At 39.7% G+C, this 26,795-nt stretch overlaps 1 protein-coding gene across 8 annotated transcripts in view; it reads right to left on the reverse strand.

The window, feature by feature from the left end:
• LOC135707152 (uncharacterized) overlaps positions 1-26,795 on the reverse strand; it is a 193,673-nt gene that overhangs the window by 39,928 nt on the left and 126,950 nt on the right. For all 8 annotated transcript variants that reach the window (XM_065228888.1, XM_065228887.1, XM_065228886.1 and 5 more), the window contains exon 3: positions 3,132-3,344. In XM_065228888.1, the coding sequence (XP_065084960.1) occupies positions 3,132-3,344 (213 nt within the window). The remainder of the gene's footprint in view (positions 1-3,131; positions 3,345-26,795) is intronic.

Genomic DNA, 26,795 nt, shown 5'->3' on the forward strand with positions numbered 1-26,795 from the left:
CTAAAATTATACAACTCCAAGAGTCATGATGTTTTAAATCTGAGGTCTTAAAAAATTCGTAAAAGGAGAAAAGACTCTAAGATTGGGCCCATCGGTAAAAATCTGCTATTTATCAATTTTATCTAGATGAAGGCGTCATTGAGACGTCTAGTCGCTGGTCGCTATTGAAAATTTAGTCGATTGCTGAACTTATGTATGGGCTCAAATTAGAGGCGTTTAGGCCGATATTACATCCATTTCCCTTACCTATTTAAAGTAACAAATCTCCCAAAGTACAATAATGTGAAAAACTAACCTAGCCTCATAATCTTAATAACTTTGTCGTGCAATATTTGCACAACATTTCAGTCCGAGTATTCAAATGTTTATAGTTTGTTCTCTTAACAAAAAATGTCAAGCTCAATCTATAAATTGGGCCTAGTGTCCTTCCAACTTGTAACTTACCGACATTTAAAAATCCTGATACTTTTAAGAATATTTCATATTTCGGACTTCATAAAATTATCTACATGATTTGATAATTGTTTGCGATCTTAACATAAAAAATTTAAAAAAATCAGAAAATTAATGTTGCGTTTTGTAGGAGGGGGTTTTCTCCAGTTTTCTACATTTAAAATAAAAAGCCCTAACTTTTTTTTCAGTTATATCAATTGCTGCAATACCATATTTAGCTATTTATATATGGCTGAAAATCTCCTTAATAAAGACAACCAACCAACCAACCAACCAACCAACCAGCTATTTATATGAAACGGTTATTTTTTTGTGAAATAAGGAGCTTGGTGGCCTTATGACGACCAGTTTTGCTTACTAATCAGAAAATCATAGGCTCAATCCCGAGCTCCTTCACATTACAGAGTTATAAATTAAATCGGCTTGCTTGCATAATATGAAAAAAGCAGCGTAATGATATGCTGTTGGTGGGACGGCTACGTACAATAAGTAATATTTGAGTTTCAGGAAAGACGTGCTGATCAGAAATCCATATCAAATCTTTCTCCAGAGCAGTTATTGTCTTGGTCGGTGAGGTCACCGCCGGGACCAAAATCTAGTTACAGGAAGTTGTTTTGTAATAGAAGGAGCTCGGCGGCCCTGTGGCGACCGATTTTGCTAACTGAGTAGATCATTTTGGGTGCTTCCTCACATTATAGAGTAATAGTGTAAATAATTATTTTTTAATGTTAGATATAACGTACACAGCAAAAAATAAATTTTAATATTACACTTCAATCATGTTGAAAATCTCATGTAATTTTTATGGCCACAAAAATAAACAATGTCAGTTTATGCACTGTATTCATGGTAATGTTGTCCTTCTTGGCAAATTATATTACACCATATTTTTGACACGATTGAAGTGCATCCACTTTGATGTGATATCAAAATTAATTTTTTGCTGTGTAATGAAATTCGGTTGAAGGAACGATTACGTAAAAGAAATAATATTCGAGTTTGAGAAAAGACTTGTTGATCGGAAATCCATAACAAATCCGTTTAAATAGTAGTTGTTGTCTTGTCGGTGAGGTCGCTGCCATTACCGAATCCTAGTCCTATCAAAACTTTATCGTTATATTTTCTGATATAAGGAGCTCAGTGGTCTAGTGGCGACCGATTTTGCTTACTGAACAGAAGACCATGGGTTCAAACCTAAGCTCCTTTGCGCTCTTAAATCGTTAGGATATCAATCCAGCATATCGTTTACCAAAACGAATCCTGCTGCAATCCCAACCCTTTTATCCAACATCCCAGTGATTTCTCGTGGAAGTGCAGAGGTGTTTTCGGCTTTCATTAAAGTGAGTATTACGTCAACATATTCCTACCCTTTCCTTTCCTGACCCGCATTCGGCGTTCCTAAGAATGAATTATCTTGGACGTCATTTCGATTGGACAATACGGTTTCAAGTTATGATTTTTGTGTCAAAATGGCCAACTATTAGCTCAAATATGAATAATTGACCATAGCAAACAATTATGCAAAGTTTCCTGCAAATATGGCGTGGAACTGCTCATATATCAAGCTTTAAAATGCATTAGGTCCTAAGTAACATCGATCGATTCTCTTAATCGACTTTCTCTTTCGTTAATAACTAGGGTCCAGAACCGTTTCTTGCACTTGTTCGCTAACTGGGCGTTCGGCTGGCTGTAGCCCAGTTAAAAAGCAGTTATTCGTCAAAAATAGACGTCACATTTAGTTTGACTATTTGTTGTCATCATTGGTGAGGGGCATTCGAAAGGAATGTTAAGTGTTAATATAGATAAATTTGAAATTATTTTCATTTCACACCGAAATCAAGACTTGAAAGCCTTTTTAGCGAAAGCATTAAGCCTTTCTAAACTCACGAGATTGAATCCTGTGAAAATAACAATAACAAACTTCACACTGTTGCAGTTCAATGCACGTGAATTTTTTTCAACGTCGATCAAACAATCCATTGAAGTTCCCCTCAATGTTTTCTGACGTTTGACAAGCCAGCCCATTTAGCGAGTGGAATTCGTTAACTGGGCTGCACTTTTAGCATAGAGGTAACTCTAAGACCAGAAGGGCACGAAGAAAGGTGCTCAACCTTTTGACTCAGCTCTGGTACTCTCTTCGGTACCAAGCAAATCGATGCTCCCCTCGAAACATAGGAAAATCCACGAACCCCTCATTTTATCTGTCAAACTTTCATAGCGAATCAAAACAAACATAGTGCAGTACTAGAATTTTGAATAGAATGGGGTACGTTAATCGATTTACTTGGGACCAATAGGCTAGTCAAGTAGTGAGCCAATTTTAAATCGTTAGTTTCCAACCGGTGCTTTTAGCCCAGTTAGCGAACAAGTACTGTAATAGCTGGATTCATCGATCTGTGTGCTGACATTAACTGGGAATATCTTAACATGATCTTGAGGATGCAAAGAGAAAGTTGACTAAGAGAATCTGCCAATGTTACTTAGGACCTAATGCATTGTTCAGCTTGATATTCACGCAAATATAAGCATGAAAATTTATTTCAAATTTGAGTTAAAACTTAAGCACTGGTGCCGTAACTTGCACACGTACCCTAGAATTCTTCAGCTCGACAGTGTAGACCATTTATATCATCGCGCAATCAATCCCAACCCCAACATGAATGAACTCGAACACTTACCGCAGCAGGATTTGCCAAAGTCCAACCGGACCAGCTGCACCATGTACGGTTCCAGCAGGTTGACGTACCACCACGGGACCCGTTCCGGTTTCGTCAGGGAGCAGGTTTCGGGCGAAAAGAACGCCGACGTCGAACCGTCGATGGCCTTCTGCGGGATGCCGGCCGCATCGGTGGAAATCTGCATCGGGGCCTTTCCGGCGGCCACGTTGAGCACTGGAAAACCGAAGAAGAAAAAAAATAGAAAACGAAAACACATTAAAATTGGTGATAAGTGGGGTGCTGCGGTGCGTGGAATGTGGAAAATCAAACGGAAACTGATTAGATTTCCAGGTTATCTCGATCTGCTGCCCCGCGAGTTGTGCGGGGCGCAGTATTGGGGTGCATTTTGTTTTGATTGCTTCGATCGATCGGCACTGATAGAGAGGTAATTTTGGTTATTAGATTTTTTTTTATTTTATCTCGGTGAGGAGCAAAAAGCAGATGAGCAGTCGGTCGTCGGTCGGTGCCGGTTACTGTTATCTACGTGTGCATCACCGAAAGAAATTGAGAGCTCCGTAGCGGACTTTCTCGAGTGGTGATTATCGTTTCGCGCCTTGGATTTTTCGATGGCACAAGAGAGGGGAAACGGCAATTAATTAGGAAACAGTTAAAAGGCATCAATGAAGAGGTTGGCGCACGTTTTCTGGCTGAGCTGTATGCGATCATTAATCTTCTTATTCATTGAGATAAAACAGGAGTTGTAGGAATCTCTCGCTTTTTTTTTCTCTCCTAGCGAAGGGCGCGTACTGGCGTCAGGCTGGATTAGGTTCGGAACAATACCTGTGCTGATGATGATGGTGATGTTTTACCGTAGCAGTTGGCCGATAAAGGCGAACGGAACGGTATTTGACCTGCGGGAGATTTGCTTAGGCACTTTACTGGGAGCAGGGACTGTGAGGCTTTAAAAGCCAAATGATTTATTATTGATGATGATGGCAGGGGAAAAAAAATAATCTGAAACCGTTAAATTGTTGCGCAGGGAATTTGTCGGAGGAATTCCTCCGCTGAAGCTATGAATGTTGAGTTGGAAGTAGATCACATGAGTTGTAAGTCATTAGGTAGAATTGTTATCTAAATTGATTGAGAAAGAAGGTTAGTGCTGAACTTGCCAAGGCATTCTTCTGCCTCTTCTTTTGCGAATGCGTCCCAACAATTCTTAGCCAGTCGCTATAACCACAAGCCATAAAAGGCTAGGTCCAGAGTTAGTGCTCATGTCCCAACCGTCAGAAGAAAACGGAGCATCACTTAACCTTTCTATCCTAGATGGTTTCAACGACCAACTAATCAAAAACGAGATGACCACGTTTCATCCATTTATTGGATTTTGAAGCATCGTGTTAAAATTTTCGATATTTTCAGAATCATCTTGCCCCTTAATTACCGCACAGCAGGCTTGGCTGTTTTGGTATGTGTGACGCATCAAAAATGACATGAAAATGAAGGAAGTATATCCATCATTTTCCAGGATGCTTTCAAGAGCTGACTGTGTTGTTGTAGATAAGATAAGATTAGATTAGATATATTGTGTGCTAAGTACAGCGTAACTTTGAGCCGCGGGAAGTGGAGAAATTTTACAACCCGGTTATACTTCATTCTACAACCCGGTTATACTTCATTCTACTCCTTTCAACCAGAACAGTTCCTTGACTGACCTCCGCCTCCAGAATGGTTTTCCTTTATAGATGCGCCTTTATCAGCTGAGCTAGGGGAGATCCACTCAAAAGATCCATACCAGTTAAGGGCAGGTGTAACGTTCCAGTAAAATCCATGAAGGTATTCTAGATTTACTGAACTAAATCATCTTGTGGTCACCTTATCTTAAATCACTTTAAAGTCGGTCGAAATGGCTCAATCAATAACTATGGAAGTGCATCTAGAACACTAAGTTGAGAACACGCAATAAGCGATAAGCATTTAGCTTGAAATGCGAAGAAAAAGAAGAAGAGTAGTGAAAATCGCCTAAAACCCCAACATGCACTATTCTGCGCATGATAAAACCAGTTCCATTCGACTTCTGAGATTTTTTTTTCTGTAGAAAGGAATAATTTGATCACGCTTCTCCAGTGAGAACTGGAGTTGTTGAATTTTGACACGTTTTTGCATTTTTATCCCCAGTGTCCAGCGGCGGACTGTGAAATGCTTATCCCCGGAAGCTACACTTTAGATAGCAGCTTCATCACCGTGATAGGAGAATCACGGGGCTTGCAAAATCTTGAAGTTTGACACCCATATTGATATGGTTCCGGTTATGTCCAAAATTAACCACTTCCCCCGGGGCACTCAGAATTTGCTTCAGAGTAATCGTGGCAAGTTGTTTACCTGGTAAAACTGCCTTTTTTGGTTGGTTGTATAATCTTGAAGTTTGACATCCATTTTAACGGGGTCATGTCCCAAATTGACCACTTCTCCCGGGGCATCCAGAACCTGCTACAGAGTAGCCATGGCAAGTTGTTTGCCTGATAAAACTGCCATTGGTGTTGGCTTGTAAAATCTTGAAGTTTGACATCCTTATTGATATGGTTCCGGTCATGTCCCAAATTGGCCATTTCTCCGATGCACTCAGATTCTGCTTCAGAGTAACCAGGGCAAACTATAACCTGAAAAAGCTACCATTGGAATTGGCTTGCAAAACCTTGAAGTTTGACACCCATATTGATATGGTTCCGGTCATGTTCAAAATTGGCCACTTCCCCCGGGTCAGTCAGATTCTACTCCAGAGTAACCGGCGGGGTAAGCTGTTTATATGAAAAATCTACCATTATCATTGACTTGCAAAATCTTGAAGTTTGACACCCATATTGATATGGTTCCGGTTAGGTTCAAAATTGGCCATTTCCGCCGGGGCAATCAGAACCTGCTCCAGAGTAACCGAGGTAAGCTGTGCACATGAAAAATCCACCATTGGAATTGGCTTGCAAAATCTTGAAGTTTGACACCCATATTGATATGGTTCCGATCATGTCCAAAATTGGCCACTTTCCCGGGGCATCCAGAATCTGCTACAGAGTAGCCGTGGCAAGTTGTTCACCTGATAAAACTGCCGTTGGTGTTGACTTGCAAAATCTTGAAGTTTGACACCCATATTGATATGGTTCCGGTAATGTCCCAAATTGACCACTTCCCCCGGGGCATCCAGAGCCTGCTACAGAGTAGCCATGGCAAGTTGTTTGCCTGATAAAAGTGCCATTGGTATTTGCTTGTAAAATCTTGATGTTTGACATCCATATTGATATGGTTCCGGTCATATCCAAAATTGGCCACTTCCCCCGGGTTACTCAGATTCTACTCCAGAGTAACCGGCGGGGTAAGCTGTGTACATGAAAAATCTAACATTGGAATTGGCTTGCAAAATCTTGAAGTTTGACACCCATATTGATATGGTTCCGGTCAGGTTCAAAATTGGCCACTTCCCTCGGGGCAATCAGAACCTGCTCCAGAGTAACCGAGGTAAGCTTTGTACATGAAAAATCTACCATTGGAATTGGCTTGCAAAACCTTGAAATTTGACATCCTTATTAACATGGTTCCGGTCATGTCCCAAACTGACCACTTCCACCGGGGCATCTAGAACTTGCTACAGAGTAGCCATGGCAAGTTAATTGCCTGATAAAACTGCCATTGGTGTTGGCTTATAAAATCTTGAAGTTTGTAACATGGTTCCGGTCAGGTTCAAAATTGGCCACTTCCCTCGGGACAGTAAGAACCTGCTCCAGAGTAACCGAGGTAAGCTGTGTACATGAAAAATCTACCATTGGAATTGGCTTGCAAAACCTTGAAGTTTGACACCCATATTGATATGGTTCCGATCATGTCCAAAATTGGCCGCTTCCCCCGGGACCCCTAAACCTGCTCCAGGATGGCCATTGAAACTTGTGACATGGAAAACGAATCTGGAGACATCGCGCTGAAAGATCTTGCGGATTGACCCTCATATTGACGTGATTCAAAAGATTACCATTACTGGTCACTTTACCGGAATCGATTTCAAGGAAACGGCCAGATCTCGGTTGTTTCTCAACAGATCTTGAATCTGTGGCCAACGTTGAATTCAGAATTGCTTCTAGTACCCGGAAAAAATATGAATTCAAATATATTTTCATACCAGAAAAAAAATACATGCGATGAAAAAATCACTTTTTTATCGAAATTGAAGTTTTATCGAAATTGGTAATTTTGCGAAAAGTTAATGCCATTTGAATTTTGACAATCAGACTCAAATATGAGTTCCAGGTACCAAAATTTACAAAAACCACGGTCACTCATGGGCTGAGTGTAATTTTTTCTCCAATAGAGGTAAATGTCACTCATGTACACAAGAAGTTCGCCAACTGAAACATGTTTCCTTTTCACTTAGCGAACGGCATTTGCTAAATTTCATGTGTCAAACCAGCTGTCAAATACACTTAAAATGCACCCGTGTTCATCCTTGTGTTCATTTGGTTCATCTTGACATTTTGAAATGCACAATCTCGACAGATAAGTGTTCGATAACTGAAACTTTTTTCCAGTTAAAAGCCTTTAAATTAGCGAACTTCTAGCATAGAGGTAACGCTAAGACCAGAAGGTCCCGAAGAAGCGTGCTCAACTTTTTGGCCCGGCTCTGGTACTCTCTTCGGTTCCAAGCTAATCGATGCACCCCTCGAAACATAGGAAAATCCACGAACCCCTCCCCTTTATCTGTCAAACTTTCATAGCAAATCAAAACAAACATTGTGTAGTACTTATAGCGGTGCCGGTGGTGTAGTGATAAGCGTGATTATCTCTCACCCCAGCAGGCCTGGGTTCAATCCCAGTCGGCGCCGCCGGGATGTTCTGAGGCATAACATCTCTGATCACGCCTTCCTTCGGAAGGGAAGTAAAGCCGTTGGTCCCCGGTTCATGAGTTGATGGGTCGATAGGTAGGGTCCAGGTGTGGGAGCTGCCTTCCTGGCGTCGGTAGCATTGGTGCTCAGCTCGGAAAAACAAGATCGACGGAAAACAAATCAAGGAAAAAAATAGTGTAGTACTAGAATTTCAACTAGAATGGGGTAAGTTAATCGATTTGCTTGGGACCAATAGGCTAGTCAACTAGTGAGCCAAGTTCAAATCGATAGTTTCGTATTGATTGTTGGTATCAGTAAATGCCACTCAAATGTGAGTGACTTTTACTTAAGTTTGAGTAAAATTTTACTCAAGCTATGAGTGACCGTGGTTGAGAAACGGAACTCAAATATGAGTCAAATTCAATGGCCGAGTAGTTTGTCATTGTCCCAATATGTTCCCCGTCGCACTTCTATCCTGTTATCGAAACCGGCAGCAGCAGTCGTACCACTCGGTGTCGATAAAGCTTTTGTTTGGATTTGCTTTGTCCATTGCTTTGTTGTTAAGGTTAAGGTAAACAAATCGAAGTGCGAGATTGCCAATTTTGGAACTGGATGCGGATGATGATGAGATGGAAGCAAATTACCGGATTTCGGATTCCTGAAGTTTCTTAAATTTTTTTTACGTTCATGGATCTTTCCCGAAGTTCCCGCCAATTTTCTGTAATTCTTGGAACATCTTAAAGTAGTCAGAACTTCCCTAAAAATATATATTTTCATTTTCCGTAAAGTTAATTGCCCAACTAACAATTTTAGCTGCAGACTAGCTTATACAGCCGAAAATTGCCTTATGCAGCTAATTTTTGTCTGTATAAGCTGATCTGCAACTAAAATTGTTTGTTGGGTGAATTGGTCTGAGGTTCTTTGATCTTCCCTGATTTACTCGTAACTTGGCTGTAGTTCTTGAGATTCTCCTGAAGTTTTTGTAACAGTACTTCCTTGGAGTTCTCTGAATTAAGGTGAAATTACATAATTGTTTCTAGAGTTTTGTATTTCTCTGGACTTCCTGGAAAACTGGCAGCTTTTCAAAATTTCTTCCTATTTTCCTGAAATTAATAGAACTGCGATGAGCTTACTTGAAGTTCCCGCAATACTTGAAACTACGATGCATCATCCTGATGATCATTGAACTTCTCTTGAGGTTTTTGTAATTTCCCCAAAGTTCTCGCAACGTTCTCAAATTCAACTGAAGTTCTCTGAAGTTATCTATGGACTTCCCTTAAATTCCCAGAACTTTTGTAAGGTTTTCGTTATTACCCTAACCTAAAAACTGCAGTTTGTAGTTTTCAAAGTTCATGAAATGCGATTAATTTATGAGATCTAATTCTTCAGGAACATTAAAGTTCTCCAAAAGGCTAGACCTTCCTGGCGTTTTCAAAGCTTCCCCGAAGTTATTGGAACTGTCCTAAGGTTCTCTAGAATTCCCTGAAATTCTAAGAACTTTTTAAAAGTTCCCGCCTATTTCCTGAAGAATTGAATTGCCTTTAAGTTATTTGATCTTCCCTGAAATCACCGAAATTTTTGCTGAAGTTTTAGAAACTTCTTTTAAGTTCACGGAACAACTTTTAAAGTCTCCAAAAATAAAAAAAATAAAACTTTTTTGTATGCTATAAGCTGAATTAGGCTGATTTGCACCTGAAATTGTTTGTTGGGTTCTAAGACCATCCCTGAAGTCTTTGGTGCGCTACTAAAGTTCCTTCAATTGTCATGAAGTTCTAGGAACTTGCTTAATGATCCGGAAAATTTCTGATGTTAATGGAATTTCCTTCATGATCACGGAAATTTCCTGAAATTTTAGAAATCTCCCATAACTCCTTGAAACTTCTTGATAGTTTCTGCAATTTTCCTGAAATTACTAGAAGTTCGCTGAAGTTCCTTGATCTTGCTCAAAGTTTTCGAAACTTTCTTGAATATAGAGAAACTACCCAAAATCTCCTAAATTATATAAAGAATTTTGCATTTCCCTGAAGATCTCAGAAATTCTTGCAGGTTCCCTTGTTCTTCTGTAATTAATGAGACTGCTGTGAAGTTCTCCGATCTTTGCAGAAGTCCCGGCATTTTTCCTGAAGTGCTCGAAACTGTCACGAAGTTATCGGATCTTCCCATAAAATGTTGCCGCATTTTCTCGATGATCATGAACCTTCGCTGAAGATTCCGCAATTTTCCGGAAACTCACGGAACTTTGCTAAAGTTTTCGGAAATTACAGAGGTTCTCAGAACTACTTTGAAAGTTAATTGAACTGCCCTGAGGTTTTCTACTTTTTGAAAGACAATTGACACCGTCTTCAACCAGAGCTTGCTCAGGTTGAACATTCAAAGCGCCCATTACATATGTCAATATATTGACAAACATCGTATTGTCAATTTTTCTTACAATATAATCAATATATAAATATTGACAACATTAATGACAATACACTAAAGCGTTTGTTACACAGGTCAATATATTGACAATAAATTGACATACTGACAATATTATTGAAAGATAATATTGATGACGATGGTTTGATGACGAGTATTGTTGAAAGCTGATTTTCATTTCACTTTCTCAATATTCTTCCCCTACCCAAGAGGAGGGAGAACGTACGTCATTTAAACCGACTGACCCACAATGCACCTTCACGCATGCAGTGTTGGCATTTTGTTTAAATCTTCGTGTGTGATATAAAATGGATATCAAACTAAATAAAAAAGTATCCTTTTACAGTCACCAATCACTACCCAGGCTTCGTCTATATCGATGTTCATTTTCTACAAAATCACAAGCATAATCATGTAATTTTGTTTTTTTTTTTACTTTAAAATAAAATAAATACTATCTGCGTTTCACATGCCTACACGTAACGCAAACTCAATAATATATGCAAGTTTTTCCTTTAGGAATGTTTACCAAAACATCAGCATAATATTGCGTGTTTCACACCAAATTGGACTAATAAGCGCGTTTTCACTTATTAAAAAGTGTGATAAACTGCAAGTTTACGTCTAATCGTCTTGGTGTCTTCGGTGCACTTATTCCTTATGATGCAAGCAATAAGTGCTCCGAAGACATCAACACGATTTGACGCATTTTTGGTACAGTCCAGTTTCAGATGCAATCAGCAATAGTTTATTTATGGGAAACTGCATACCATGAACGTGGGTTATTCAACACGAGTGGTAATTCCACGCAGTCCCCTAATAAAAAATAACCATAAACGAACGATAATCCAAATCATTGAACTATTCCACAAATGGTTTGGATGATACCCAGAACACGTCGTTAAGCAAATTAACCATACAATTTTTATAAGGGTCGACAATCGATTTGATTCAATTCCATTAATTTGTTATCATGTTGTCCTGTGTATTTTCTGTGTCCTGTCAAAACAGTTACAACATTTGATATTGGCGTTGACGGAACCGTCGTGAAATCATCTCTTCTAACAAACATTGACAGTTTCTTATTGGAACTTTCAGTGGAGTGAAAGGATAGTACCAACTAGAAATACTCAGGGGGTGTGATAGGCGGAGAAAACAAAATACAATACGGCAGCAAGGATTTGTTCCTAAATTATCTTGCAACCCTTGCTAGAAGCTAGCATTTCAAATGACTTTTATTTTTGATTCGATTTACATGCAAAATAATAATTGATTGCATCGCAATATTTTCCACATTTCTTGGTGCCATTCATTAACCAACGAAGATCATTTTGTATTGTTTTTGGTTCCAAAACCTAGTTGAATTTGAGAAGCACACAAAACATAAAGGGGATTGAATTTCTGTTCGATTGCAATACTTTCAAATTTATTCTAGAAAGAATAAGAAATCCTCGGAAAAATTCTAATAGGAATGTTCGATTGGCTCAGATTTTGACAGTTCATTTGGCTCAAAACATTCTCTCCGCCCATCTCTTCCTCTGAGTATTTCTAGTACCAACCAATTTAACAATTTTGAAATTTATTACGAAATTGTACGGACCTATTTAAAACCGTTCAATGATAATGTGTCGATTTTATTGATTTCTTACGAGTGATGGTAATTTGAAATTTTACCGACTTTTTAGTAGTTCAAAAACCGGGTAAAATTTTACCGACTCAGGTTATCCGAATTCAGTGTGTAGTTAGTATTTTCCACACTCAAAAAATAAATCACATTTCCAATGGAAAATATCCATTAGAATTTCATTTAACTTTCATGTGATCTCATAATTGGGAATCGTATCACAAAATCACATGAACCTTATGTGTCCAATGAAGTTTATATGATTTGTCATATACAATTCATGAGATCGTATGAACGTTATTTGAATTTCAGATAAAAATCATTAATTTTGTTATTGGAAAAATATCATGTGCGTTCCCAATGGAAACTATATGAAAACTTTTTTCAGTGCATAGGTCCAGTAACGATGTTTCTCTTTTGACCCGCTGATCCATGTTTCTTGTGTGGGGAAATTAAGACAAGTAATATTGACTTTAATACATTGAGGTTAAAAGGCTTCAAACGTATTGCCATTGATGTTGTCAATATTCGTATATTGATGATATTGATAGAATTGACTGTTTTTTTTTTGTCAATATATTCTGAGTATTGACAAAGTGAAATGAAAATCAGCTTTTCGTCAATACTTGTCATCAATCATCATCATCAATATCACCTTTTCAATAATATTGTCAGTATGTCAATGTATTGTCAATATATTGACATGTGTAATGGGCGCTCAACACTAGACAATGGAAGGTTGCGAAAAGTGCTGCCAGCTGAAGTGGGAATCGAACCCCCACTTCGTGACATTTACGATAAACGCCTGAACCACCGACAAACCAACGTGACAGTTTATAGAAGCCACATTCAAATTTTTGCCCAAGACGCCATATTTAAAATACGTTAAACACTACCGCCAACTACCCATCCGGTCGCATCATATCGTGAGCAAGGACACGAACACGTCTCACTTCGTTTGACAGATCTGATCGTCCGTTTGATAGATTGAATCGCTCATTTGACAAATCGAATTGCAGACAAACGAAATGCCCTAGCGGCATGGTCGACTCATCGGTGCCTGAACGATGGGTGATGTCGCTGACCGCAGGACCACGAAGCCCATCTTTCCTGAAGTTCTCGCAATTCTCCTGAAGCGCTTCTTTGAAGCGCTGCGACAAATGGAAAAGGCCGGAAGATGTTTAAGCCTCCTTGAAGTTCCATGGACTTCCATGAAGTTTCTGAAATATTTCAAAAGTTTTCTGAACTTCTCTGTAGTTTTCTGGAATTCGCTGAATTTTCTGGAACTTTCCTAAATATCAGATAAACATTGGAAATTTAAAACATTTGCCTGTAGCTCAACCAAATTTATGAACTCTTACCAACTCTTACTCACTCAAGTATATAGTTTATGGGAAACATATGGTCAAGTTGTTTCTGGCCACCAGCCCAGATTCTGGTTACCTGGGTCAGACACTTTTTCACTTTATTTACTTGCATATAATTGCAGGATGTTTAGGGAAACTGGTTTATTCGGTTACATAAACTCAGTTCTAGATTCTTGCAGTGTAGATTTGGTCATGCCGGATTCCTATAGCTCTCCGGAAGATCTGGAACATCCGGAACTTCCGATAAAAAGGGTCAATTCTTAAAACTCATCCTAGATTACCAAGATTCAATCGAAAATGCTTGTATTTGTGTTATTCGACCAAATTTGGGCTTGTGACCGAAATAAGGATGATCCTGGGGGTTACCGAGTGGTTCTTTGGAAGATCCGGAACAACCGTAAAAGTGGTCAATTCTTGACACTCATCCTAGAGCGCTGCGACTTTTTGGAAAATGCTTTTAGATGTGTTATCAGACCACATTTGGGCTTGAGACCGGAAGATGGACCCTGGAAACCACAGATTGGTCCTTTAGTAGACCCGAAACAACTGTAAAAGTGGTCAATTCTTAATACTCATCCTAGAGCGCTGTGGTTTTTTGGAAAATGCTTGTTGAATTGTTATCAGATTAAATTTTGACTTGTGGCCGGAATATGGACCTTGAGGGTCACAGAGAAATCCTCTGGTAGACCCGGAACAAGCGTAAAAGTGGACAATTCTTGATGCTCATCCTAGAGAGGTGCGGTTTTTTTGTAAAATGCTTGTAGATGTGTTATCAGATCAAATTTAGGCTTGAGACCGGAATTTGGACCCTGGGAACCACAGAGTGGTCCTCCGGAAAATTTGAAACATCCGTAAAACTAATCAATTCGTACAACTGAGCGTAGAGCTTCACAGTTTCTTGAAAAATGCTTGTAGATGCGTTATCAGACCAAATTTGAACTTGTGACTGAAATGTGGACTCTGGGAAACACAGAGTGGTCCTCTGTATAATCCGGAACAACCGTAAAACTGGTCAATTCTTAATACTCATCCTAGAGCGCTGCGATTTTTTGGAGAATGCTTTTAGACATGTTATCAGACCACATTTGGATTTACGACCGGAACATAGACCCTGGAAACCACAGATTGATCGTGTGGAAAACCCGGAACAACCGTGAAAGTGGTCAATTCTTGACACTCATACTACAGCGCTGCGGGTTTTTTGGAAAATGCTTGTAGATGTGTCCTCAGACCAAATTGGGACTTTTTGCAGGAAAATGAACGCTGTGGGTCACAGAGCGGTCCGCTGGTAGACCTGGAACAACCGTAAAGGCGTTAATTCTTGACACTTATCCTAGAGTTCCACGGTTTTATGAAAAATGCTTGTAGATGCGATATCAGACCAAATTTGGTCTTTTGACCGGAATATGGACCCTGGAGGCCACAGAGTGATCCTCTGTATATTCCGGAACAATAGACAAAGTGGTCAATTCTTGATACTCATCCTAGAGCGCTACGGTTTTTTTTTGGAAAATGCTTTTAGCCGTCTTATCAGACCAAATTTGAACTTGAGTCTGGAATATGGACTCTGTAACCTCAGATTGGTCCTCTGGCCTGGTGGCCAGAAAAAATTTGAGTAAGTGTTGAACGTTTCATAAAATTTGTTTGAAAAATGAGCCACAGGCCACAGAAATATATTTTTTTCAAACGTCACTCCGCGTCTTGTCACTATCAACAAAGCATAAAATATAACAAGGACTGAGATGTGTTCCTTTGATTACTGAAAAAGCCTGTTTCGCTAGTTGGAAGTAATCAGGACTAGAGCTCGGTGGAAGATCATACACCCAGTAACGCACCACGAAAAGGTGATCTACACGCGTTACGGGTCAGTTGGTATAGTTAGTTTGCGAGGTTGAAATTTAACCGCGAGAAATCGGCAACTACTTCATTGTTTACATAAGCAAATGCGCCCTGATCTTGCTTCACTCAGGAATAATCATATGCAATGAAAGACCCGTTTTCAACCCGTTTTGACGCCATATGCGAAGCAATCAACAAAGTCGTCATTATGATGCATAAATTGCTACTTTTGTAGCTCTATTAGCTGATCATTGCTCAACTAGATCTTTGACAAAGCGTTTTCAATCTGGGTCGTGCTACCATACTGTAGCCCTCTACCTTTCCCATCAATCACCATCGATCACCGATCCGCGAGACTTGACTTGACCTGCTTCGTTGGCACTGATTCTTCAATCGGTCGGTCGGCAACCGTACGTGGAATAGTATACAAAGTCATTAATCGTTTTACTCGCGTAGTTAAGTAGGCAGTTTGCTACTTTTCGCTTCTACCTTCTTTCCCCGCGCATAAAACAACCTGGACGTGTCCGGAATAATGAATTCTTCAGCTCCATGTTCTCACGTACGAATTTGCAAATCTGCCTCAACCTAAACGAACAAGTTCAATCGACGATCACCTGCTTCAACTTTGACCCATTTCTTTGATTCCCCTCAATTTTTCAATTATCATAACTCACGGTGGGATCAGCTGGCGCTCTCGCAAGACCATAGCTATCGGGAGCTTCACGCCGAAAACCCAGAAACACTTTGCACAACGGTTAGGCGCAAAATGGTTTTCACACTTTCCTCTAATCTCTAATTGATCGATTGTTGAGTGAGTTATGGTGTTGCCCGTTTTCGGGTGCTTCCATATTTCTCGACTTGGGCCATGGTGGGAACTCGCTCTTCTACATCATCAGGTGCAAAGAATCGATCGAGTCTTTCCGATCGCTTCCCCTTAGGCTTTGATAGGTCAAAAGTTTGAACTAACGGAAATGGTGCAGCTTCGATGTTGTGAAATAATTTCCCGGAACAGAAATCGAAAGAGGCCCCGGAGGCGTCGCACCGTCGTCGTCGTCGTCGATTCCGATGGCGATTGCATCGAACACGTTCCATTCGAGCCGTGATAGAGCGGACATTGAGTTGCAATAATTATTGCTTTGTTGCAATTGTTTGATTATACACAGTCCCGCGCCTCCAACGTGCAGTGTAATAACAAAAACACAAATTTAAATACGGTTGTAGTACTTATGTTCGATCGTGAGACAAGCAGCAGTCAATGTAGTGACGCCGAAAAAAAAAACCCGGTTACATAAATCGGAAGAGTAGGAGCGGCGTCCATTTTCTTCGGTGATTTGGCTCCGATTTTTAATCATTTCCGAGCAATAACAACAACAACAACAACGGCTTCAAAATTTGCAGCCTGTGCAATTAAAAGCAGGCATTAATTTGCAGTCGTGTGTTGCTTTTCTTTAATTGCTCATTTTCCAAATAGTATATGGGGCCAGGTAGCTTTTCCGGGCGTTTCCAATTGATTCGGTTGCTGATTTTAAACTGCCCATGTTTGTTGATACAACAAGCACAAATACGTCATTCGTTTATAACAAACAAATTATGGATTATTTGACCCCCTTTTCGCCATGATTCCAATTTTTGCCATGTCAAAAATAATGCACGACACCACTTTACACAATCAGCCTTTTGAAGATTTGCCATTTTGGATGGTGTACTCGATATGAACGACTGGGCAGAGGTTGGAAATTAAAGCAGGCCGATTTTAATTGAACTATTTCAAGTATGACTTTTCAAAAGGACGTTTGTAACATTTTATAGGAAATTAGAAAAATTTGGTAGCAATGTATGTCCATATGAGATTATTAAATCCCATTTAAAAGTTAATGTTTTTTTTTAATCTGTTTCTACTATTAGTTGGATAAAAGGTTGACGTTTAAGAGAATTATAAAAAAATTGAGTTTTCGCAAACACGGACAAGACTTTTGATAAAACAAAATTATACACCTTTTCCCTGTGTGCTACCTACATACACCTTGATTGATTCGTCGGTATCACACCTTGATTGTTACATAAACCCTGCATGATTCGTCGATTTAACAGATCGATTTTCACATGCGTCAGATCAAATACACCGGTTTTTGTTGTGCAATGAAGATACGTCAGAACGGGATTAATTCGCCAAAACGACTCATAACCATCAAAGTACCAAAACGTCAAAATGGCTCACAAGCTGAGACACATTTCAAAAATTGTCTGGAATATTAATCGCCAAAACGGCCTATGAGCCTGCACCAAGAAAAAAATTAAATGCTTTCGATCAATTCTGCGTCAATTTTCAAATAGACCAAGGGGTGGGACAGCTTTACTCTGAGTTGCTTTTTTGCAGCGAGTAACTCGTGAGCAACTCACTGTACCTCAAAATTTAATCAACGTTCATCGATGTTTTTGTCTGGTTACTCCTTGGCTTACTCCGTTTATCCCTTTTACATATTAGTCGTAAGTCTTGTTTGTAAGCAAAATAGAATTGTTCGGCTATTGCCAGGACGTGAATTCCAGATTTTGTTTAGAAAATGGCTTGAACGATGCTGGAAAAGCTCCGAAAGGGGGCGCATTGGCGTGAATTTTCATCTGCTTATCTGTGCCGATTGGCTGCTGTTACTGCTGTTATTGTTTTGGAAGTGCTTTTCGTTCGTATTCCTCCGTTTCTAAACGTTCAATGTGAATTAACTGTAGGTTGGTGGACGTATGCGATTTTTTCCCGTAAAATAACCACAGGAATCGCTCTCAGATGTCCACCGAGGAGAACGCTAAATCGTTGTGGGAAATCACTGGCAAACATAGGAAATATCTCCAGTAAATCCCCAGAATGTTCATCCAGAGCATCAACACAGTCGACATTGCTGAAGTCGAAGAGGACGAGGACGTTAAAGACACAGCTGCCAATGTTTCCGGTGAGTACGATCCTCAGCCGGACTTCAAAACCCATCATCGATCTACCCGACGAAATCGAAGTGAAAACCGGTGTTCTGCGTTCGCTCCAAGCTACTGCAGATGGTTCAGAAAGAGTGGAAGAAAAGGGTTCTTGGCGAACTGAAGTAAATTCGATCCAACCAAGTACAGAATAATCGCTACAGACTTTGCTGACGAGAAACCGAAGAACGAAACATGCTCCAAATATAATGAACAGTAGATATAAAAATACTTTTTCCTTCAGAATGAAATATTTTCTTTAAATGAAGTTATGTTCAACTTCAACGGAGACTTCCTTCGATGGCGGCAGCAGAATCCCGGTGGTGTATCGCAGAAAACGACCCATTTCACGATCGCAGTTTCATCTAGCGGCAGGTTGTTGAGCGATGGGAACAGGATCGCTTCGACGAGTATCGGAGGGCGGTGGGGTGTATAATTTTCCGGATCTGGAGTATTTGGTCAGGTGGATCGAGTTCTTCTACCAGAACAAGCCGGTTGTTTGTTGTTGTTTTGCTTGACAGCAGCTTTTCGGCTTCGCACCTTCATATGTTGCTGTGATGTGAAAAGTGAGAATGCAAATGACAGTGATCTTGCTCACTGAGCAAAAGCCTCAAAAGCAACTCTTAAATTGCTCATGATAATGAGCTGTCTTACCTCTTGAAATAGGCTAACCTACATTGATCGACGCTCTCTTTTGATAATAAAGGGTGTCCACAGTTAAATTGCATCACTTTAAAAAAGTTGCATCATTTTCCCCTTTGGGTTAACTTTAATGAAATTTTGGGTTACATGGCCTCAGTGTGTATTGTTTACACTGCATGCGTTTCATTGTGAAATTTCTAGTAGTTTTGAAAAAGGAGTCGAAGGAACAGCGTGTGCGCGTGGGAATCCAACAATCTACTGTTTCTCGTGTCATAAAACGTTTAACTGACGATCGGAAGCAAGTGAGTTCATAAAAAAGTGTTCCGTACTGCGTTGAAGATCACAAACGAGAGGTTGCTGCCTTAATTCCGTTCGGGATGTCGCGAAAAAACTGCACTTGACAAACAGTTTCGTGCAGAAAGCCATGAAACGAGCAGGACTCCGTTCATTCAAGGTTCAGAAAGCATCAAACTGCAATCAATGTACACACAAATGTTTTGTCTAAACCACACCGCTGTATCGTGGACGATGAGACATATTTAAGTAAGTGCGGATTTCAAACAAATTCCAGGAAACCAGTATGTGACTGCGAAAGACAAGTTCGATGTTTCAAAGTCCCTCAGGAAACAGAAAGTGTCGGAGTTTCCCAAAAAAATCATGATTTGGCATGCGATTTTTTCGTGCGGAAAACGGAGCAAGCCTTTCGTAACAACTACAACCGTAAATGGCCAAATCTACATGAATGAGTGCCTGAAGAAACAACTGCTTCCGCGTCTCAAATCACACAACGTTCCTACAATTTTTTGGTTGGATCTAGCCTCTTGTCACTACTCCAAGGACGTTCTGGAGTGGTACAAGACGAAGGATCTCAATCCCTCCAAACACACCGCAGTTGGCGCCGATCGAATGTTACTGGGCTATAATGAAACACGAACTCCGTAAGTTTCCTAAAGTTGACACTACGGAGCAGGACATGTTGAAATCATGGATGAAAGCAGAAAAAAATGTCGATTCAACCGTTGTACCAAACCTTATGGGTGGAATTATGAAGAAAGTTCGAGCACTTGCATTTGGTGAAGAAATAGAGTGAAATAAAGATATGTAAACCAAGCTTATATATAGTATTACATTCCCTGAAAATTTCATAACAATCGGTTGAGAGACTTATTTTTGGTGAGTACCTCTAAGTGATGCAATTTAACTGTGGGCACCCTTTAACTCGGCTCCAAAAACATGTTCAGCTGTTCTTATTGCCTAATACGCTTACTAACACCGACAAACCGACATGAATGACAATAGCAAAATCAATAAAATTTCTGACCAAAGCATACTACTGACATCTGGCTCCGTGTTCGCGGGAAATATTTAGCTAAGCCATGAAATCCGCATGCAAAATGTATGAATTGGTTCGTGTCTGATCTATTCTGAACAAGTTATTTTTATCTAGATAAAAAAAATCCTACGGTTTTGACAGTTCGGATCACTGCACATTTAAATCGGCCGTTTACGATTTTCGGGCATAAGTCAGAATTAAGTGACAGTTTGTCGGTGTTACTAATACCTTAACAGACTATAGAAAAATATGCCCGAAATTAGAATGCAGCCAAGCTATAAAGGAAAGAGAGAATCGATTAGGAGAATAGGTCAATGTAGATAGCACCTGTTGAAAAATGACGCGAGCTATCTGCTTTGTTCGATTCGCATTATCGGCTTTCTCTTTTGATAATCACTGATATGTAAACAAATTTCGTGCTCTTTCGACCACATAGTTTGACAAAGAAGGTTCCAAAACGAAAAATACAACAGGGCAGTGTTGGGAAAATATCAAATAATCAAATCTCTCCAACGCTCAAAAATCGACAAGCAAACAACTGCGGTTGATTTTGCAAGCTGTGATATCGCAGCTCAGAATATCAAGCTAACAAAACTCACCAACTGCAATTCTCACTAAACTGTGGTGAGATTGAATTGAATGATTTTTGCTTTACACCCGAATGCAACCGAAACTTCCATGACGGCTTGCAGCAGTCCCTTTGCGTCTGCCATCGGTGAAGATTAAAAGAGATAGCAAACTATTCTTTCTCTTTCTAAGAAAACGATGTGCAATGGAATAATTTTTGTGTCGAGTCAACTCACAGCTTGATTTTTGCACGTTGTGAATAGTCTTGTAATATCAAAGGAGCTTGTAAAATCAATATCAAGCATGATATTTTTTTCCAATATCACGCGTGATATTGCGAGCGCATAAGAGCGGAAAAATATCAATTGATTTCTGATTTTGCCAACACTGCAACAGGGAAAAGTTTTTCAGTTGAGTTATTAACGAAAGAAAATGATAACACTTTTTGAAATGTTTATCTAGAATTTTTCAGGTTTAACGGAGCTTCACACGCTCTTACGCTCACTCTAAGTGAACTCTGTCATAACATCCTCTCGTTTGAGTTCGCTCTCCCTTACTCTCCGGGAGTTTTTGTTTACTTCTTCCATATTCCTACTGCCACTTATTCGAGCCGAGAGCAGCCTTAAGTGGCAGGGCATGAGTATTTAAAAAATATCAAGTCTGCATTTTAGTTGAACGTAACTCTGATACTTTTTAATAAATTCAAGGCGTTTTAACTTTAAAAAAAAAATTAAAAACCACCACCGATGTCGCCATAGATTGCGAAACGCTGGCTTATAACAAAAAGAGGAGCCAAAAGTGGCTTTCTAACGGAGCATGTCAAATCAAGCTAAAACCGTTAAAATGCCAAGCAAACACTAAAAGAGAATTAACAATGCTTGAATGGGTTAAAATAGCAATAATAGCGCCAAATTAGCATAGAAAAAATGCATTTTAAAATGCCAAACTGGCCGACAGAGGGGGTATTAACGTATTCTCGTCCATCTAAGCAGCATCCGCGCTTCTATTAGCAGTTTCTCAGCGTCACGCACACACATATGACGTGTTTGTTTGTTTAAATTTATCTTCTGCTTGCTTCTTTATCCATTCCAATCGACAGAATCGTTCAAAACTGTTTGAACGCGTTTTTACAATGCTCCAAACTTCTCAGGTGAGTGCGGTTATTGTCGGCCGCTACTTTTCCTTCGGCAACTTTTCCGTTTGAACTGCGTGTTAACCAACCGTTCTATTATCGGCAACATGAAATCAACCACATTTTGTAGTGCATATATTTCATTTAATGGAAAATCTGGCATACCAGGCTTGCTCAATTGTAAAAATGTAATCATATTGAAGCTCAATACTAAGGAATCGTTTAAATACATTCAGCTAAGCGTTTTGGTGAGAAAATACTGTGAAATTAACGTTTTGATTTAGGTTGCAGGAAATAGTCAATGGGTGCGAAGCCATCATTTACCCTATAGAAAAAAATAAAACTGAATCCAAACTAGCTTTAAAATGCCTAAACGATCTGAAAACCCTGCGAAACAACGTGAAGACGCCAGAACAACCTGAAAAACGTCAACACTGAAAGAAAAGAGGAAATTGAATTGCTATAATGTGCTCAAATAGCTGTTGCTGTAATAATTTTCAAATTCCAAAAAAGGCATCATAAACGAAAAAAATTGCCTAAAGGGTTAAAATAATTGTTACGGAAGTTTCAGCTTTGAAGTTTCTGGTCCTATTTTATATAGAAACTAGCTCAGAGCTGTAATGTTTGTCATTATTATTACAGCATTACCCCTAACCGACGGTGTTGTTGGTTTTCTTAGAGAGTCTTTCATCCTTGGGTTTTGATGTTTATTGTTAAGAAGTAAATTTAATAAAAATTGGTCTCGTACTAAGTAATTCATATCCTAAATATTATTCGGTAGCACATTCAATATGATTTAAGGAGATATATTTGATCTGTAATTGATCTTTATTATTAAATTCTATTTAGACGTTAGAAAATACATTTTCAATTAACTTGTTCATTATGCTTCCGATTATGACGATTGGGTTTGGGAAAACGTTTATTTTATGAAAATAGTGATAAAACTATCATTTGTACATTTTTGCAGAGTTATTTCCTATCGATTGGTGTAGTTGGATTTTAATTTCATCTTTAAATGCCAAAGTTACAAGCGTTCAAAACCTAACTATATTTCGTTACACATTTTTTTTAAAATTTGAACCAAGAGGTAGGTCACTCCGCACACCAATCTTGGGTCATCTTTTTTGTCAGTGCAAGTGTGCCGATTGTGCCGGTCATAGAGCAAGCTGCGATTGTTCGTAAAATGTCCATCCCGGCAACCCGGTATTTCTGATACCTTGAATGTTTTGGTTTGAAATAGCAAGGTTAAATATGATTGAGGAAGACGCGGGAAGTGGCAGGTATGCGAAATTTTGGTGTTTTGCGTTCATAGGATAGAAAAAGTCCTGTGTTGTAGGGTTTCATAATGCCCAGAAACATAGTCTTTCGTGCTGTGAAAAGCAACAGTCTATTAGCGGCCGGAAAGAGTTGGAACCGGCGGGGAACATTGTTGGAGACCGACTACAGAGGATGATGAATAGACTTCTTTAGTTTGTATTTTTTTTTTGTGAGTTGCAGCATTTTTTTAATCAAAGGTACTAATGGTATCCGATTATCTGCCTCTTTCTCTTGAGACCACTCTAGAACCTACATTTCGTATTTAGATCTATAAGTGAGCTGCTGGTCTGAGTTCCTCTGGTATATTCAATTAGAGGATGTTCCTGAATATACAGTCAAACAGCACGTAATATTGTGAACAACTTCAATGGCAGTTGTCCAGCAGTGCTCCCATTTTATTTACAACAATCCAATGCCTACGAGATTGTGCCGATCGATGTGCTGGCACAATGTACTGAGTGACTTACGCCTTGTTTGCACCCGAGTATAGTCCACAAAGTTCGTTCTACGTCAAAAAGTTCGTTCTACGTCAAAAAGTTCTCTGTTAAATCTCATTTACATGTCAAAATGGTGCAATTTCAAAATGTCATGATGAACCTGATGAACACTGGTGCATTTTAAATGCATTTGACAGGCTGGTGCGTCTCATATGAAACATGTTTCAGTTAGCCAATACCGTTGGGTAGGTGCAAATTAAACACAACAACACAACTAATGATTTTATCACCCCTATTCTGTATTTCGTTTCGAACGAAATTCTCATACAAAAAAATATTTCGTTCGAAACGAAATACAGAATAGGGGTGTATTTTGGTTCCTTACTTGACCAGGTCTCAAGTACATCTATAAGCGTACCGAGCACGGTGACACTATCTACGAAGCAGGAATGATTTTGTTTTGCTGTGGTTAGCTGCGCGCACGCTGAGTAGATAGAAAGAAGATTTATGACGGTTCTGAAGATTTCCTGCCTAAAAATGGTGCACGATCAAGGGGTAATCATGCCGAAACACAGCATGGCACACTATTCGGCTCTTTAGGACAAACGCTGACAAGTAGGATACAATCGACATAATATAAAACGGCATCACTGTCGAGAGTTGACGTTTAGCCAATCGTTGCTAAGGTTGACTTCTTTGTTTACTCCATTGGGTTCGGATTCCTAGGAAAAATGCTGTGGGTATTGCCTGCACCTGTCTGCACCATGAAACTAAGTTTATCTCATCCGATTCGTAGCGAAAATCCCAGCGGCTTGAGGTTTCGTCCAGAATAGCTTTACGCCAGCAGAGGGTCGATACGACAGTCGAGATGGTCAAAATGGGTTCCCTCCAGCAACGGTTGGTCAATTGCCTGTAAGATCGTCCAATACGACGGTACGTTGCGGAATGCGATCGACGAACTGAGTGGACAAAAATCCTCTGAACGACGACAATGTTGTGCCAGCTGCGGAGGATTTTTGTTTTGTTTTACAAGGTTGTTGTTGTTGTTATGCAGAACGAACGATAAAAAAACCACATCATAGGGCGTGTGGGTGATGGGTTTTGTATTTCGGCCAAGTTTGAATCCCGGTCTTGCCAAGGGTCTTCCGGGATGAAAATTCTATCGTTTTCTCCTACCTTTTTTCTTAGGTATCCTTGCCAGCCATTGGTTTCAATTGGTATGGATTTCGATGGAAAATCCACAGGACTTTATAGGGATGTCCATACAAGTCCCAGTTGGGTGATGTCGATACGTATTAACCCCAAATATTCCATCAGGTCTGAATGATTGCCTTAGCGAAACGGTATAGGATTTATAGGAACAGATCAATGCAATCAAAAATGCAATTACGGAAAGATCCCATGGGAGTACAGATGAACAACAACAACCACAGGGTATAGTTGAACTGTAGATGCGAAGTTTATCTGGATCGTGAACCATTTCATACCTCGGAATATGAAGTGGGAGGACATTTGATGGCTTTCATTGGTGGTACAATGGCCATTGGTTTTGATTGGTGGTACCTTGTGGAAAGTATCACATCTGCAAAGGATCGTGAACTTGATAGGCTAGAATGTGTGTAATTGGGTGACATCATAATCTACGCTACGACAGGGTTGGGTGATGTCTTCGAGGTTGTGTAGTTCTGAGTCGATCAGATCTGTTTCGTGGATGTTGTTTCAAGGGTGGGAGTGAACTTTCGTCCGTTTCTGGGTCGGGGAGCATTTTACTGGTAGCTAGTGAAAGTTTCGTCCACCGTTCCGTTTCCGTAAAGGTTGTATTGCTCCCAGTTTCTCTTCCACTGCCCAATCCGGTCTCATTCTAATATTGAAGCTTAATATTTGCCATGAACCATGATCATGAATTAGATAACCTGAAAATGTAAACACAATCACAAATGTCTAACTTCAGGGTTGCCAAACTCATGGGATATTGACACCTTGATTGATACACTTCGGCCTACTTCGGAATGATCGGCACAACGCTTGGCACAGCTTTCGGCACTGCCAAATCTCTTGACACAGATTAAGGTGTGCAGAGTTCGAATACCCCTTATGCACGATGCAAGTAGATGCAAGAAATGAAAGAAGATCGATTCGCTAGTGTAAGATTTTTCGAGCATCTAGCATTGCGATTTATATGTGACGCCCCCTCGAAGCGTACCTCATTCTGTTTGTGTTTGTAGTGTGTTTGTTTTGATTCGCCTTATAAATTGGACAGAGTTTCTATCGTTTCGAGGGGTGCGTCAATATGATATTGAATTCAGATCAATTTCCCGTAATAAATTTAAAATCTTAAGATCAAATTGTCTAAATTTCAGCGTCCCGGTGGATTGAAAAATGCTGGTTTGGATGATTTTAAGAAATTGTAAGTCACAGTTCCGTTGCGTTTGTCTTGGTTTTCTTGCAAGTCATCTTTACCTTTTTTAGTATCTGTTCCTCCTGATGCTGCTGCTTTCATGGATCCCAACCTTTTGTTCGGCTTGGAGAGAGGAGATCCAGAATGGTTTTCTTTGTCAACAGGATGATACGACGGTTTTTGCTCGTTTTTTTTTCATGACAACAATTGTTATCGAATGTCAACATTATTTGCAGTGATGCCAGAATTGATTAAAAAAATTGCTATCATGTGGCGGAAGGGTGTTTGTGGGTATTTGAAGTGTGTTTCTGTGGGTGTTAGCACAATCTGGCAGAGTGACTCACCCCCTGAAATAAGGTGATTTCCAACTACAGTACCGTCCGGTTAGTTAACAAACATCATTTCAATCACCACCATATTAAACGTTTTTCTCGTCGCAACTAGATATCACCAGCGATGCTCCAACAATCAATACAAAACTATCGATTATAAATTGGCTCACTACTTGACTAGCCTATTGGTCCCAAGCAAATCGATTAACGTACCCCATTCCAGTACTGCACTATGCTTGTTTTGATTCGCTATGAAAGTTTGACCGATAAAATGAGGGGTTCGTGGATTTTCGAGGGGTGCATCGATTAGCTTGGGACCGAAGTGAGTATCAGGGCTGAGCCAAAAAGTTGAGCACGTTTCTTCGGGACCTTCTGGTCTTAGAGTTACCCCTATGGAGCACCTTCTTTATCATCATTTCAACCACCGTTTTTATACTACAGTAATGACTCGAT

Source organism: Ochlerotatus camptorhynchus, unplaced genomic scaffold, assembly GCF_037179485.1.
Source record: "Ochlerotatus camptorhynchus isolate MF236.1 unplaced genomic scaffold, CSIRO-AGI_Acam_v1.1 ptg000304l, whole genome shotgun sequence".
NCBI lineage: Eukaryota > Metazoa > Arthropoda > Insecta > Diptera > Culicidae > Ochlerotatus > Ochlerotatus camptorhynchus.